The sequence below is a fragment of the Eptesicus fuscus genome, chromosome 4 (assembly GCF_027574615.1).
Source record: "Eptesicus fuscus isolate TK198812 chromosome 4, DD_ASM_mEF_20220401, whole genome shotgun sequence".
Classification (NCBI taxonomy): domain Eukaryota; kingdom Metazoa; phylum Chordata; class Mammalia; order Chiroptera; family Vespertilionidae; genus Eptesicus; species Eptesicus fuscus.
Genome location: NC_072476.1, coordinates 7282758 through 7298619, shown reverse-complemented (window position 1 = coordinate 7298619; position 15862 = coordinate 7282758). Strand labels below are relative to the sequence as shown.

Below are 15862 nucleotides of genomic sequence, written 5' to 3'. Positions count from 1 at the left end.
ACTCAGTGGCATTAAGTACAGTTAATTTGTACAACCCTTACCCACCATCTGTCTTCAGAACTTTTCTCACCTTTCTAAATTGAAACTGTACATATTAAATATTAACTCCTCATTTTCACCCTCCCCCTAGCTCTTGTTAGCCACCATTCTACTTGCGTCTATAAATTTTAGTACTCTGAGTACTTCATATAAGTGCAATCATACAATATCCTTTTGTGAATGGCTGTTTCATTTAGCAGAATGTTTTTAAGGTTCATACATGTATACCACATTTTGATTATCCATTCATCCATCATTGGACACTTGGATTGCTTCCACCTTTGGCTATTTTGAATAATGCTGCTATGAACATAGGTGTACAAATATCTGTTCAATTCTCTCATTTTATTTTATTTTTTTTTAATTTCTTTATTGATTAAGGTATCACATATTTGTCCTCGTCCCCCCATTTCCATCCCACCCCCCTCCCAATTCTCTCATTTTAAAAAAATTAAATTTATTGGGGTGACATTGGTTAATAACGTTATACAGGTTTTAAGTATATAATTCTAAAATACATCATCTGTATATTGCTTTGTGTGTTCACCACCCAAAGTCAAGTCTTGTTCTGCCACCATATATTTGACCCCCTTTACCCTTCCTACCTCCTTCCTAACCCTTTCCCTCTGGTAACCACCATACTGTTGTATGTGTCTAGGGGTTTTTGTTTGTCTTGTTTGTTCATTTGTTGCTTTCAGTTTTATATCCCACATATGAATGAAATCATTATTCTTGACTTTCAATTCTCTCTTGGGTATATAGTCATGCTCTGCTTAATGAGGGGGATATGTTAAGAGAAATGTGTCTTTAGGTGATTTCATCATTGTGGTAACATCATAGAGTGCACTTACACAAACTAATTGGTGTAATCTACATACCTAGGCTATATGGTGTAGCATATTGCTCCTAGGTTTAATGCCTGAAAAGCGTATTAGGCTGAATACTGTAGGCAGTAGTAATACAATGGCAAGTATTTGTGTATCTAAAAATAGAAAAGGGACAGTAAAAATATGGTATAAAAGTTAAAAATGATACACCTGTATAGGACACTTAGCATGAATGGAGGTTGTAGGACTGGAAATGGTTCTGAGTAAGTTGATGAGTGAATGGTTAGTTAATGTGAAGGTGTAGGACACAACTGTACACTTCAGCTACGTTAAATTTATAAAACAATACAAGATTAAGTGAAGCACAAGAGAAACTGATACAATCAAGAGACAAGATGTATGGGGCTGCTGCTGGCCTAACAGCATACTGTTATATAGCAGACTTAAAAAAAAAAAAAAAAAAGTAGGAAAAGTACACTCTAAAATAATGATAAAAACATAGTGTGGTAATTACATAAGCTTGTAATATAGTCATTATAATTGTTAAATATGCACTATACAGATCTGGCTGGTGTGGCTCAGTTGATTGAATGTTATCCCATGTACTGAGAGGTCACTGGTTCAATTCCCAGTCAGCGCACATTTCCGGGTTTAAGGCTCAATCCCCAGTCGGGGACGTGCAGGAGGCAGCCAGTCTATGTTTCTCTCTCGTCGATGTTGCACTCTCTCTCTCCCTGTCCCTCTCTCTCTCAAGAAAAAATCAATAAAAATGTATTTTTAAAATGGGCTATACTTTTATATGACTGGTAGCATAGTAGATTATACACCAGCATTACCATAAACACATAATGAATTACACTACAATATTAGGATGCCTAGACATCACTAGACAATAGGGGTTTTTCAGCTCCTTTATAATCTTACAGGACCACCCTTGTATATGCAGTCCTACATTGACTGACATGTGATACATGACCGTATATCCAGAAATGGAATTGCTGGATTATAAAGAAATTTGTAATTCTATTTTTAATTTTTTGAGGAACCACCATACTGTTTTCCATAGTGACGCCAACCCTGTTATTTTTCTGTTTTGTTTTGTTTTAAGTAATATCTAAATGGGTATAAGGTAGTATCCTGTGGTTTTGACTTGCATATCCCTAATGATAGTGATGAGTATCTTGTGCTTATTTTGTATTTTCTTTGGAGAAATATCTATTAAAGGCCTTGGCTAATTTTTAAAATGGGTTGTTTGTGTTTTTGTTATTGAGTTGTAGGAGCTCTTTATATGTTCTGGATATAACCCCTTATGAGATGTGATTTGCAAATATTTTGTCCCATTCTGTGGGTTGCCTATTCATTCTATTGAAAGTGTCTTTTGATGGAGTTCAATTTATCAGTTCTTTTTGGTTATTGTCTGTGCTTTTGGTGTCGTATCTAAGAAATCATTGCCACATTCACCCCTTTGACACCATGCTTTTGTGTTCCTTCTTGTGCCAGCGGATAGACATGGGTCGTTTTGATCTTATTGGCCTGGAGGGTCGAATTTCTAGATATGAGGCCGACACATTTCTACCCCGGCACCGCCTGTCCCGCCGGGTACTGCTAGAGGTGGCTACTGCTCCTGACCCCCCACCCCGGCCCAAGCCTGTCAAGATGAAGGTCAACAGGTACCAGGGCTGAAGAATTAAGGGGATGGATTCCTAGAAAAACTGACTACAGCTGGCTGGGGGGATTAGGATAGCAAGGAGAGAGTTGGAGAGTAGGCTAGAATGTTTATATGGGACAGGTGCAAAATACTATGGCGGTATTAGGGGAGACAATAACTAGAGGGTCCTGGGAGGGGCCCTTGTGTTTGTCATTGATTCCCACCCCCCTTCCCTCAGATAACCAAAAAGCACCCTTTCTCTTTTGGGTCTTTATCCTTTTCCCCTTTTGCTTTTACAATCTTTGTCTTTTTGCCTTGTCTTTCTTGTTCTTTTTTTTCCTTACTCCTTATTCTCCCTCCTCACCTCCTTGTTTTTTCCTCATAGGATGTTGCAGCCAGTGCCCAAGCAAGAAGGCCGGACAGTGGTGGTAGTGAACAGCCCACGGACCCTCCTGGGTCCTGCCCCAGTCAGACCCCCTCCAGGCCCGGAGCTGTCAGCCCAGCCGACCCCTTGCCCAACCCCTCCACTGCTGCCAGCACCACTGATGGTGTCACCCTCGCCTACTGGATCCCCACTTATTCCAGCCTCCCGGCCTCCAGCCCCTGTTCTGTTGCCCCCGCTGCAGCCAAACAGTGGGCCTCTTCCCCAGGGTGAGTTGCAAGGGAGCCAGAGTGTTGGGTTAGGGGGTACTTGAAGTAGATTGGTCAAAAGAATAAAAATAGAGTGAGAAGTTGGGTTAGAGACGGGTGTGGTCTTTGTTGGGCTGGAAGGGAGTATGTATGTGTGGAGGCTGCTGGGAGCTGGCTAAGGCTCTCGTCAGGGTATATTTGACAGATGTTTCCTTTGTGTTTACAGTGTTACCTTCCCCCCTGGGGGTCCTGAGTGGAGCCTCACGGCCTCCCACACCAACCCTGTCCCTGAAGCCAGCCCCACCTGCCCCTGTTCGCCTGAGTCCTGCCCCACCCCCAGGCTCTTCCAGCCTGTTGAAGCCCCTGACAGTGCCACCAGGCTATACCTTCCCTTCTGCCACTGCCACTGCCACTGCCACCACCACTTCTACTACCACAGCTACTGCTCCTACCACGGCAGTACCAGCTCCTACTCCTGCACCACAGCGCCTCATCCTGTCTCCTGATATGCAAGCTCGCCTGCCCTGTAAGTTCCCAGGGCTCTGAGGGTGAGGGACTTGAGATGGGAGGAAAGCTTATATGCCCCAGAGCTGGAGAAGAAAAGCTCAGGAGTATGAGAGAGTATCAAATTCTAGGTAGCTAACATATATAGGGTATTTTGCCAGACGTTGGTAACTCATAATCAAGAGTTCACAATTTAGTTGGAGGGATGACATGTAAGCCTCATGGTAGAAAATCATGTGAGGTAAAAGGGCAGCATAGAGGAGGGGGGTTTTGAGTGGTTAATTAGCTCAGTATGGTGGCAGGCCTTTGCAGCAGTCGCCAGCCGTTGGTCCGTGAGGTCCGAAAGGTTGGCGACTGCTGCTTTAGAGGATATAAAGGAAATGGTTAAGCAATTGAGTAGAATTGGAAGGAGTAGCATGTCAAAAGTTCAGACTAGTTGAAGGCTGAGCTTGTTGAAACATGAGAAATTGAGGGGAAGAGTTAGAGGAACTGAGACTTGTACCTCATGAGGGTCTGCAAAGTGGCATTGAGCAGAGTGAGCCCTATGTTCATTAAGCCCCTTCTTTGTTTATAGCAGGTGAAGTGGTCAGCATCGGCCAGTTGGCCTCACTGGCACAGCGTCCAGTGGCTAGTGCAGGGGGAAGCAAACCTCTCACCTTCCAAATCCAGGGCAACAAGCTGACTTTGACTGGTGCCCAGGTGCGCCAGCTTGCCGTGGGGCAACCCCGCCCGCTGCAAAGTAGGTAAAACCCACCCCCTGTCCTGCCTTTTTCCTCTTCTTATCCTCTTGTTTTTTTTATGGCTCTTTAAAAATGTCAGCCTGTGTGTTTCTTTCCCTAGTATTTGGTGGGTGGGGCCAAAGAGAATGATTGGAAGAAGTTTTTTATAAAGATAAGGATGAGGTCATTTTATTTATTTAAATATATTTTTATTGATTTCAGAGGGGAAGGGAGAGGGAGAGAGAGAGATAGAAACATTAATAATGAGAGAGAATCATTGATCAGCTGCCTCCTGCACACCCCACACTGGGGATTCAGTCTGCAATCTGGGCATGTGCCCTGACTGGGAATCGAACTGTGACCTCCTGGTTCATAGGTCGATGCTCAACCACTGAGCCGTGCTGGCTGGGCCGGATGAGGTCATTTTAGAGACATTATCTTCTCTCTATTCTCTCTCTCCTCTAGCCCTTGCCTCTTTGCCTCCCTCCGGCTGATAGCTGCTTCTCTTTCTCTCTTCCCTTAACCCAGGGAATGTGGTGCACCTGGTGTCAGCAGGGGGGCAGCACCACCTCATCAGTCAGCCTGCCCATGTGGCCCTCATCCAGGCCGTGGCCCCGACCCCTGGCCCCACCCCTGTCTCTGTGCTGCCTTCTTCGACCCCCAGCACCACCCCTGCCCCCACTGGCCTCAGCCTTCCGCTTGCTGCTAACCAGGGTGAGGCTCCTGGCCTTCCTACTTAGCTCTTGCAGGCCTTGGTCCTTCCAGGCATGTCCTGGGCTACTGTCTGTCCAGCCTTCCCTCAGTATTGTTTTCCCTTGCTGGTGTCTCCAATATCTGTCTGCTTCCCTCTCCTGCCCCTGGACTTCTTCCATCTTTTGGGTCTCTTGTTTCTTTTCTACCTTTCCCTCAATGTAGCTTCCTCTTGCAGTGCCACCAACCATGGTGAATAATACAGGCGTGGTGAAGATTGTAGTGAGACAGGCCCCTCGGGATGGACTGACTCCTGTTCCTCCGTTGGCCCCAGCACCCCGGCCTCCGAGCTCTGGGATTCCAGCTGTGTTGACTCCACGGCCCACATTAACCCCTGGCCGGCTACCCACACCTACTTTGGGTGTTGCCCGGGCTCCCATACCCACATCCACTCTGGTGAGGCCCCTTCTCAAGCTGGTCCAGAGTCCTTCGCCCGAAGTCAATGGTGAGTCAACGTGGCTAAGGCCAGCAATGTTTATTAGGATTGGAGATAGAATGGCCCCAAGGTTTCTTTCTTTTTTTTAAATACGTTTTTATTGATTTCAGAGAGGGGAGAGAGAGAAACATCAATGATGAGAGAATCATTGATTGGCTGCCTCCTGCACGCCCCCTATTGGGGATCAAGCCCACAACCCGGGCATGTGCCCTGACCAGGAATTGAACCGTGACCTCCTGGTTTATAGGTTGATGCTCAACCACTGAGCCACCCCGGCCGGGTGCCCTAAGGCGTTTCTGTGACAACGGATCCCTTCATTATCCAGCATACTGACTTGCTATGCAGTGGGCCCCAAAACTGGGCTGCCGACCCCTTGCCTAATTCCAACATACATTTATTGGACTCTTGGAGGGAAAGGATATGTTAAGTTGCCAGATTCCTTGATTCTTTGATCTCATGGTGTGGGAGTGAAGGTTTTCCGGGAAACAGGTGAAACTTGCAAGTAAGGGAAAGGGTGGGACAGGATAATAGAAGGAGCAAGAAAAGAATTTTGGGCCTAACTCATCCTCTGTCTCCACAGCTTCAGCAACCGGAACTGCTCCCTTGACCATCTCTTCTTCCCTTCCTGTGCCACCCTCACTCCCTGGGCCAGCATCTTCTCCAATGCCAGTTCCCAACTCCTCTCCCCTTGCTAGTCCTGTGTCCTCTACAGTCTCCGTTCCAGTGTCATCTTCACTCCCTATCTCTATCTCCACCACGCTTCCTGCCCCAGCCTCAGCTCCACTCACCATCCCAATCTCAGCTTCCTTACCTGTTTCGGCTTCAGGCCCAACTGTGTTGACCACTGTGACTCCAACAATGGCACCTGTTGTCTCAGCGGCTCCTGGACTTCCCTCTTTGGCACCAGCTGGGGCTTCCCCATCAGCATCAGCCTTGACTCTAGGTTTGGCCACAACTTCATCCCTGTCCCCATCTCAGGCACCTGGTCACCCTCTGTTGTTGGCTCCAGCCTCTTCACACGTCCCAGGGTTGAATTCAGCTGTGGCCCCAGCATGTTCACCTGTCCTGGTGCCAGCTTCTGCTCTGGCTAATTCTTTTCCGGCAGCACCAAATCCAGCTCCAGCTCAGGCTTCCCTTCTGGCTCCAACACCTTCTGCATCTCAGGCTCTAGCCACCTCTATGGCTCCCATGGCGGCTCCACAGACAGCAATCCTGGCTCCTCCAGCTCCTTCCCTGACTCCTCTTCCAGTCCTGGCTCCATCGCAGACTCCAGTTCCAGTACTGGCTTCATCATCTACTCCAGGAACTCCTTTAGCCTCAGCTTCTTCACTGGTACCAGTCCCAACTCCTGTGTTGGCTCCGGCATCAACTCAAACTATGGTACCAGCCCCGATTCCGTCACCTCTCCCAAGCCCGGCTTCTACACAGACACTGGCCTTAGCTCCAGCTTTAGCATCCACTCTTGGCGGCTCGTCTCCATCTCAGACACTATCTTTGGGAACAGGGAATCCCCAGAAGCCCTTTCCAGCTCAGACATTGTCATTGACTCCAGCATCGTCCCTAGTACCAGCTCCAGCCCAGACACTGTCTTTGGCACCAGGACCACCACTGGGTCCAACTCAGACGCTGTCCCTGGCTCCAGCACCCTCTCTGGCTCCTGCTTCTTCGATGGGCCCAACCCCAGCTCACACTTTGACTTTGGCTCCGGTATCATCATCTGCTTCACTCCTGGCCCCAGCTTCAGTGCAAACACTGACCTTGAGCCCTGCCCCAGTTCCAGTGCCCACCTTGGGCCCAGCCACAGCTCAGACTCTGGCACTGGCCCCAGCCTCAACACAGGTCCCAGTTTCCCAGGCATCCTCCCTTGTGGTTTCTGCACCTGGGGCCGCTCCCTTGCCCATCACCATGGTATCCCGGCTGCCTGTTTCCAAGGATGAGCCTGAGACACTGACATTGCGCTCTGGTCCCCCCAGCCCTCCCTCCACTGCTACCTCGTTCAGTGGTCCCAGGCCTCGACGCCAGCCCCCACCGCCACCTCGTTCCCCTTTCTATCTGGTAAGTTTTACTGCCTCAAAAGAGAGGGAATGGGAAGTTGAGTTTCTTTGGAATGTTGATAGAATGGATGGAACAGAATAATGTCACTTTTACCTTGGTAAATTACAAAGTCTAGTTTTGTGTACCTGATACTTCAGTGCCATTGGACAAGTCCTTTTCCCTGAGCTTGTATTCTTTTCTGTAAAATGGGAATAATCATGTTCTACTTTTCTTATAGGGGTAATTGAGGACCTAATGTGCTTTTAAAACTATTCACTGATACGTTGAAGGCCTTATTGTTATCACTGGTCTCTTTCTTTTTGCTTACTCTTTTGAGTTAGTGTTGGCATTTAATTGCCTCATTTTACAGATGAAGAAACTAGCCTATTAAATGATGTTATAAATGTTACACAGCTTGTGAGAACAGAGATTTGCTGACTCCATTGCTTTCTCCTCTTCCCCACAAGAGGCAGTCCTCAGAGACAGAAAGACTTACTTTCTTCAGTTGCTGAAACTATTACCATCATCAAGTATTTGAACTTCTAAGGGAGGGATGACACCATGGAATGCAGTTCCCCAAAGATCATCATCTGACTTTGATGGCCATTTCTTAAAGTTTCTTACCTCCATGGTGATTAAGTGGCAATAAAAGAACTCTGGCCCTGGCTGGGTGGCTCAGTTAGAATGTCATCCCGTACACCAAAAGGTTGCGGGTTTGATTGCCAGTCAGGGCACATACCGGTTATGGGTTCAGTCCCTGGTCAAGGCACATATAAGAGGCAACCAATCAATGTTTTTCTCTCTCTCCCTCTCCCTTCCTCTCTCTCTAAAACATCAATAAAAACATATCCTCGGGTGATGATTTAAAAAAAATAGAACTGTTCCCTGTTTCCTATCCCTTCCTTAGCTTTCTGGTAGCCATTGTTTTTCTATCATATAAATAGTTCCGTATATGTGTGGTTAGGTTAAACTTACAACTCAGATTCAAGTAAATAACCCAGGAACAAATTTGAAGAAAGATCTAGTGAATCCCCCTAGGCCTTCTTATCTTTTGCTCATTCTATTACAGAGCTGCTGCTTATTCTTTGCCTCAGCCTCAGTCTCCCACCCTCTCTCAGTGCCACTAACTCCACCTTTTGTCTTTCTGGTACTGCCAGGTTGGTCTGGCTTGCTGGAAGTAAAAGAGAACCTAGATCTTAGCCCAAGTGTGACAGCCCATGGTCTATGCTAAATTTTGGTTGCTGTGCAGGTAGATAGCAGCTTTTTGACACTATTTTTTCCTTAAACAGTTTGAAATATGTCACATACTATACAGTTAATTCATTTAAAGTACACAAATTCAGTGGCTTTTATTATATTCACAGAGTTGTGCAGCCATTACCACAGTCGTACTTTGTAACATTTTTATGGCCTTAAAGAGAAACTTCACACCCTTAGCCATCATCCCCGAACTTCGCTATCTCTCCTAGCCTTCAGCAACTACTTATTTATTTTCTGTCTTTATAGATTTGTCTATGAAGTCACATAATATATGGCCTTTGGTGATTGGCTTCTTTAACTTGGCTTAATGTTCCTGAGGTTCATTCATGTTATAGCACATACCAGTACTTAATTTCTTTTTATTGTTAAATATTCCATTTTATGGATATAGCACATTTTCTACATTCATCAGTTGATAGGGACATTTGAATTATTTAACTTGTTGGCTGTTATGAATAATGCAGTTATGAAATAAGATCTTGTATCTTTTCATGTTTCCTATTATATTGGATGTATACCTAGGACTGGAATTGCTGGGCCATATGATAACTATGTTCAATTGTTTGAGGAACTGCCAAACTGTTTTCTAGTGTAGCTGTACCATTTTATATTCCCATTGACAGACAGCCTGTAAGGGTGGTTCCAGGATCTCCACATCTTTGACAGCACTTATTATTTGTCTTTTTTATTACATTCTATTGTGTATGAAGTAGAACCTAATGGTTTTGATTTGCATTTTTCTCATGGCTAATGATGTTGTGCATCTTTTAAGTGGTTGTTGACAATTTGTGTATCTTTATATATAAAAGCCAAGCAATCAGAACAATCGGTTGCTATGACGCACACTGCAGCGGCTAACCAGGCCAATTGGGGCCCCGATTGCAACCCCCGCAACCTCCCTTGGGGCTGGCTGGCCAACCTCCTGTGTCGTTGTTGTCGTCCGTCCCCATCAGGGAAGGCCAGCTGGACCCCACCCATGCACAAATTCGTGTACCGGGCCTCTAGTCTTTGAAGAAATGTCTCTATGATCCTTTGCCCTTTTTAATTGGGTTATTTATTTTTATTATTGAGCTATAAGAGTCCTTTATATATTCTAGATACAAGCCCCTTTTCAGATATATGATTTGCAAATCTTTCCTCTTTTGCTACTATTTGAGAACTCGCCTGGATTGATTTTTCGCTGTGCTAGGATGCTTTCTCACTTAGATCACAAGGAGCCAAGAGGTTAAACTTGATGTAGCCATCAAAAAGGGGGATTTGGGCCCTGGCCGGTGTGGTTCAGTTAGTTGGAGCATTGTCCCATACACCGAAAGGTCGTGGGTTTGATTCCTGGTTTGGGTCCATACCCAGGTTGTGGGTTCGATCCCTGGTTGGGGTGTGTATGGAAGGCAATAGATCGGTGTTTCTCTCCTCTCCCTCCCCCCTTTTCTCTCTCTGTAAAATCAGTGAAAATAAAATCCTCGGGTGAGGATTAAAAAAATTAGGGGGCACTGCTGTTTTTCAGGACCATTTTCTGGGATCCATTCTATTAACAGATTTATTGAGAGCCTACTTTGTGCCAGATAGTGAGCTAGGTAGTGGGTGATTATAGTTAACAAGATCAGATAGGGTCTATGATATATGGGCCTTAAATTTAGTGGGTCGAAGGCATTAATCAAAGGTATCCCCTTCCCTTTCTTAAAAAGTAAAATTGCAAGTGTAGTAAGTGCTTAAAATACATACATATATAGAGAGAGGTGGTTTTATAACCTGTGAAAAAGGAAGCACAAGATAGAGGAAAGGATTGGGTCAAAGTCATACAGATATCCTATCTGCCAGGCACTCCCCTTTTCTCTCTTAGAGTGATGATATCTAAATATCTGGTTATGTTCCCATCCCAGTTCATTCTAGTCTGGCCCTTTGCAGAAACCTGCTGTGGATTAGTCTTTCTGTATCCTGGTCAGTGATTTGAGAAGTCTTTTAATACTTGTTTTTGATATACTGCAAGAAGATAAATTAATTGAATGTTTTGGAGTTAAATGTTATATAGAAAAATTTCCACAAACCATCTATTTTATAAAATTTTTGGAATGCAGTTCTTAAATTTGAATATTCAGGCATTCTGCTTTGGTGGCATACAAGGAAAGATCAGTTTTCTTTTGCAGAGAACTTATTTCCCTTAAAAATTGTGAAAGGAATAACGCCCTTTATTGATGACTTGGAAAATTAAAAGCATATGTATTTTAAAATCTTATGGTTCCCATAGATTCTGTTTAATTGTGGGAGGAACTGTCAGGTTTTTTATGAGGACACTGATTACTTTTTCTGTTGTTGTTGTTTTTGTTTGTTTGTTTGTTTTTCTCTCTCTCATCCCCAGGACTCTCTAGAGGAAAAGCGAAAACGACAGCGGTCTGAACGCCTGGAACGGATTTTCCAACTTAGTGAGGCTCATGGGGCCCTGGCACCCGTGTATGGGACTGAAGTCCTGGATTTCTGTACCTTGCCCCAACCTGTTGCCAGCCCCATCGGCCCTTGTTCTCGCCCCAGCCACCCCACCTTTTGGACTTATACTGAGGCTGCCCGCCGGGCTGTCCTGTTTCCTCAGCAACGCCTAGACCAGCTGTCTGAAATCATTGAGAGGTTGGCAGGACTAAGTGCTCATGGGAAGAGGGTCTTGGGGCTTCTGAGTGGATGTAGTGGTTAGGCATGTTGAAGGTGCTATCTCTTGGGACTCTACAGAGTTTCATCTTTTATACTGCTTGCCTTCTTCCTTTTGCAGGTTCATCTTTGTCATGCCTCCTGTGGAGGCACCTCCCCCTTCCCTGCATGCCTGCCACCCACCTCCTTGGCTGGCCCCACGTCAGGCAGCCTTCCAGGAGCAATTGGCCTGTGAGCTCTGGCCCCGGGCTCGTCCTTTGCACCGTATTGTGTGTAACATGCGCACCCAGTTCCCTGACTTGAGGCTTATCCAGTACGATTGCGGTGAGTTCATTGATTAATGAGGGTCCCTTGACCTCTTTTACTCTTTTCAGGGATGTTGTACATAAGGTCTTGGTAGATTTCATTAAACATTAGACAGTTTTTTTAGGTTATGCTTATGGGCAAGATGGAGAATTGTAGACATATGATGGATTCTCATCATTCATGAATTTGACTTTGATCAATTTGAAAATGTGTGTTAACTCACTTATTTGTTCAGTGATTATTTTGTGAACATCTGTTTTGCTAATCATTTGGGGTTCGATGGTGAACAAGATAGCACAGCATGGAGTTTTCAGATTTATGCTGCACAGTAAATAGTAAATTTTGTTTTGTGAAAAGACAAGAATCCTTACCTTTTGGTTAGAGTCCTATTGATTACAATGCATTAGGCTGCAAGTAACAGAAAACCAAAAGTGAACGTTTATTGTTGACTTAATGAGCAATTCTGAGAATAATGGTGTGTTGTTGGTTCAGCAGATTAGTGGTATCTTCATCGATCCAGGATCTTCTTGTCTTTCTACCTTGCTTTCTACCATCCTTAATTTTTATCTTTTTATTCTCATGCTTATTTCTTCATGGTCAGAAGATGGCTGCCATAACTCCAGGGAGCACACCAAATGCTCTGAGTAGGAAGCCAGGGGTTGAGACAAAAGACTCCTAGCAAATCTTCTTTCCTGGGAAAGAAAGCCCTCCCAGTTGACTTTGCTTCATAATTCATTGGCTCAAATTGGGCCATATGCCCATCCCTGGAGCAATCACTGTCAAAAGGAAATGGCAAAAAGGAACTCTGGCTTATTTAGGATCATTCATGAGTTGTCTTCTGGGTTGGGTTGAGGCTTGCCTTGCCAGGTGTCCACAGTGTTATTCAGGTTCTGTTAACCAAGAATGGCTTTTTGTCACAATCCTGCACAGATATTTCTATAGTAACATGTTTTTGGAGATTTCCTAAATGTCTTAATAAGAAAGTCAGCAGGATTTTTATTACTATACGCAATATATATTTTAGTAAAAACCGTTTGAAATCATTCAGAATAGATGAATTCAAAGTCAAGTGTTTCAGACTGACTTACTAGAAATGTTTCAGAAGTGAATTCCATGTTTGATGGGACATTGAACTAAGATAACCTAGGATCTTGCCTTTATGGTTCTGATCTCGGTGACCTTCAATCCCTGTCTGTTAACCATGAATCGGGATTTGTTGATAATTTATTCTGTGAATCTGTCCTGTGATACAGCTGGTATAACTCAGTGTAGTACTTAAAAATTTCTTGCTCAAACACTACTGCAGATTCCTTCCCCCCCCCCCCCCCCCCGAGGGTGTATATTGCCCTACCCCTAGTAAGACTATAGAAGTTAAATCCAAGACAGAAGCAGACTGAAGAGGAGAACCCTTAGGGAAAGAAAAGAGGTTAATTCAGATATTTTGGTATCCTGTGCTAATTGAAATCCAGGCCTAAAATTTTGGTTATCATCCAACTACAGCCTTCCAGTGTTGTTTATAGCTAGCTCCCTGCATCCCTTCATGTCTCTTCAGGAAAGTTGCAAACGTTAGCAGTGCTGTTGCGACAGCTCAAGGTGGAGGGCCACCGAGTACTCATATTCACCCAGATGACCCGGATGCTGGATGTACTGGAGCAGTTTCTAACCTACCACGGTCACCTCTACTTGCGTCTGGATGGGTCTACTAGAGTTGAACAGAGACAGGTAATCCAGGCATTGCAGCCCTAAGAGACTCACCTCAGCTTCTGTCTCCTTTTTCCAGGCCTTGGGGTCCAAGAAGGAGCCCCACTAAGCCTTGGGTCTATTTTTGGGGATTTCTCCCAATGTTATCTTTTTTTTCCCTTTCCCTCTAGGCCTTGATGGAACGATTCAATGCAGACAAACGTATATTCTGCTTCATCCTTTCAACTCGGAGTGGGGGTGTGGGCGTGAACCTGACGGGAGCAGACACTGTTGTTTTTTATGACAGCGACTGGAATCCCACCATGGATGCTCAGGCCCAGGATCGCTGTCACCGAATTGGCCAGACCCGAGATGTTCACATCTATAGGTATTGCCTAGTCTCCCCTACCTTGCTTCCCCTTTGCTGGAAGGATTTTATTGATGTATTTGGCTGTTTACCCATGGCTTTCATCAACCCCCAGGCTTATCAGTGAACGGACAGTGGAGGAGAACATCCTAAAAAAGGCAAATCAGAAGAGAATGTTGGGAGACATGGCCATTGAGGGAGGCAACTTTACCACAGCATATTTCAAACAGGTACTACTCTCTTCCAGCCTATGGAGAATAGAACTGCTTTGCCTGTAAGCATTACTCCTGCTTATGAAAGAGGATGCTTTGACCTCTACAGACCTGCATCTTCAACCAGTGGCACCTGATACTTCTAAGAACCATCATCAGATTCATAGTTGTAGGCCTGGGACCAGCATTCCATTGACTCTGACGTTTTTTCTCCTGTTCTTTCCAAAGCAGACCATCCGAGAATTGTTTGATATGCCCCTGGAGGAGTCATCTGGCTCCTCTGTACCCTCTGCCTCTGAAGAGGAGGAAGAAACTGTGGCCAGCAAGCAGACCCACATCCTGGAGCAGGTGAAAAAAGTGGGCGGTCCCTAGAGGAGAGCTAATGGTTACAGTGTGTGTTGTCTTTGGATCTATTGAGTTTGTCCAGAGGGAAGGAACTATTTCTGCTGCTTCTCAAATTATAGTTGGCCTTTGATAGTTGTGAATAGATGGTTTTCTATGGTTTCATAGAAAAAAAGACAGGATTTAGTTTTTATTTCTAAGTTTAAAAAAAAGCAGCAGTGCTTTTTTTAAAATAAAAAACAAAACATATATACATATTTATTTATTTAAATATGTTTTTATTGATTTTTAGAGAGGGAGGTGGGAGAAAGAGAGAAACATTGATGTGAGAGAGAAGCATTGATAGGATCAGCTGCCTCCTGCATGCACCCCAATCCAGGATCGAGCCCGAAACCTGGACATGTGCCTGGACTAGGACCAAACCAGCGACCCTTCAGTGCATGGAATGACTAACTGAGCCACACTGGCCAGGGCCAGCAGTGCTTTTTAATAATAGTATTTGTTAAGCTTTGTCTGTTTAATCTTCTGAGCCTTACTTTCCATTTTTCTAAAATGCTAATGACAAGGAAATAACTAAGGTTAAATGACATTGTGGATTAAGAAGTGCTTTGTTGCCCTTCTGGTGTGGCTCAGTGGTTGAGTGTCGACCTATGAACCAGGAGGTCACAGTTTGATTCCCAGTCAGGGCACATGCCCAGGTTGTATGCTTGATCCCCAGTAGGGTGTGTGCAGGAGGCAGCCGAGCAATGAATCTCTGCATCATTGATGTTTCTATCTTTATCTCTTTCTCCCTTCCTCTCTGAAATCGATAAAAATATATTTCTTTTTAAAAAAGAAGTGTTTTGCCCTAGCTGGTTTGGCTCAGTGGATAGAGCATCAGCCTGCGGACTGAAGGGTCCTAGGTTTGCTTCTGGTCAAGGGCACATGCCTGGGTTGTGAGCTCAGTCCAACATGCAGGAGGCAGCCAATCAATGATTCCCTCTCATCATTGATGTTTCTCTCTCCCTTCCTCTCTGAAAGCAATAAAAATATATTTAAAAAAATAAAAGATAAAAAAGAAGTGTTTTGTACATGGGTAGAACTCATTTTCCAAACATTGTTGCATAATAGAATCACTTGGAAAGCTTTTAAAAGGATTGATTCCTGAACCTTATCTAAAAATCTAAATCATTTTAGGAGGTGAGGTCTGATCATATGTATTTTTTCAGAGCTCTTCAGAAGTAAACATGTTTAGGAACTACAGATGTAAAGTGTCATGGAAATGTTTTTCTCTACCTAGTGCCTTCTCATGGTTGACCATACTCTAGGCTACTTCCTTCAGTGACTTGGGTATAAGCTCCCATCATATCTCAAGGGAAAGATTAGATATCGTTAGTCTATTGCCATGAGACATCTCAGTATAAAAAAAGAATTTTGTTTTTAAAACTTTCTGCCTTTAAAAAAATTTTTTCATTGTTGGAAGTATTACATA

At 44.5% G+C, this 15862-nt stretch overlaps 1 protein-coding gene across 1 annotated transcript in view; it reads left to right on the top strand.

Annotated features, from left to right (window-relative positions):
* The window catches only part of SRCAP (Snf2 related CREBBP activator protein), a 39973-nt gene that overhangs the window by 14895 nt on the left and 9216 nt on the right, over window positions 1–15862 (top strand). The window contains exons 19-31 of the mRNA XM_054714473.1: window positions 2367–2536; window positions 2900–3165; window positions 3371–3670; window positions 4223–4387; window positions 4896–5081; window positions 5296–5562; window positions 6134–7608; window positions 11204–11466; window positions 11606–11808; window positions 13343–13512; window positions 13662–13858; window positions 13953–14067; window positions 14278–14397. Of these exons, the coding sequence (XP_054570448.1) occupies window positions 2367–2536; window positions 2900–3165; window positions 3371–3670; window positions 4223–4387; window positions 4896–5081; window positions 5296–5562; window positions 6134–7608; window positions 11204–11466; window positions 11606–11808; window positions 13343–13512; window positions 13662–13858; window positions 13953–14067; window positions 14278–14397 (3897 nt within the window). The remainder of the gene's footprint in view (window positions 1–2366; window positions 2537–2899; window positions 3166–3370; window positions 3671–4222; window positions 4388–4895; window positions 5082–5295; window positions 5563–6133; window positions 7609–11203; window positions 11467–11605; window positions 11809–13342; window positions 13513–13661; window positions 13859–13952; window positions 14068–14277; window positions 14398–15862) is intronic.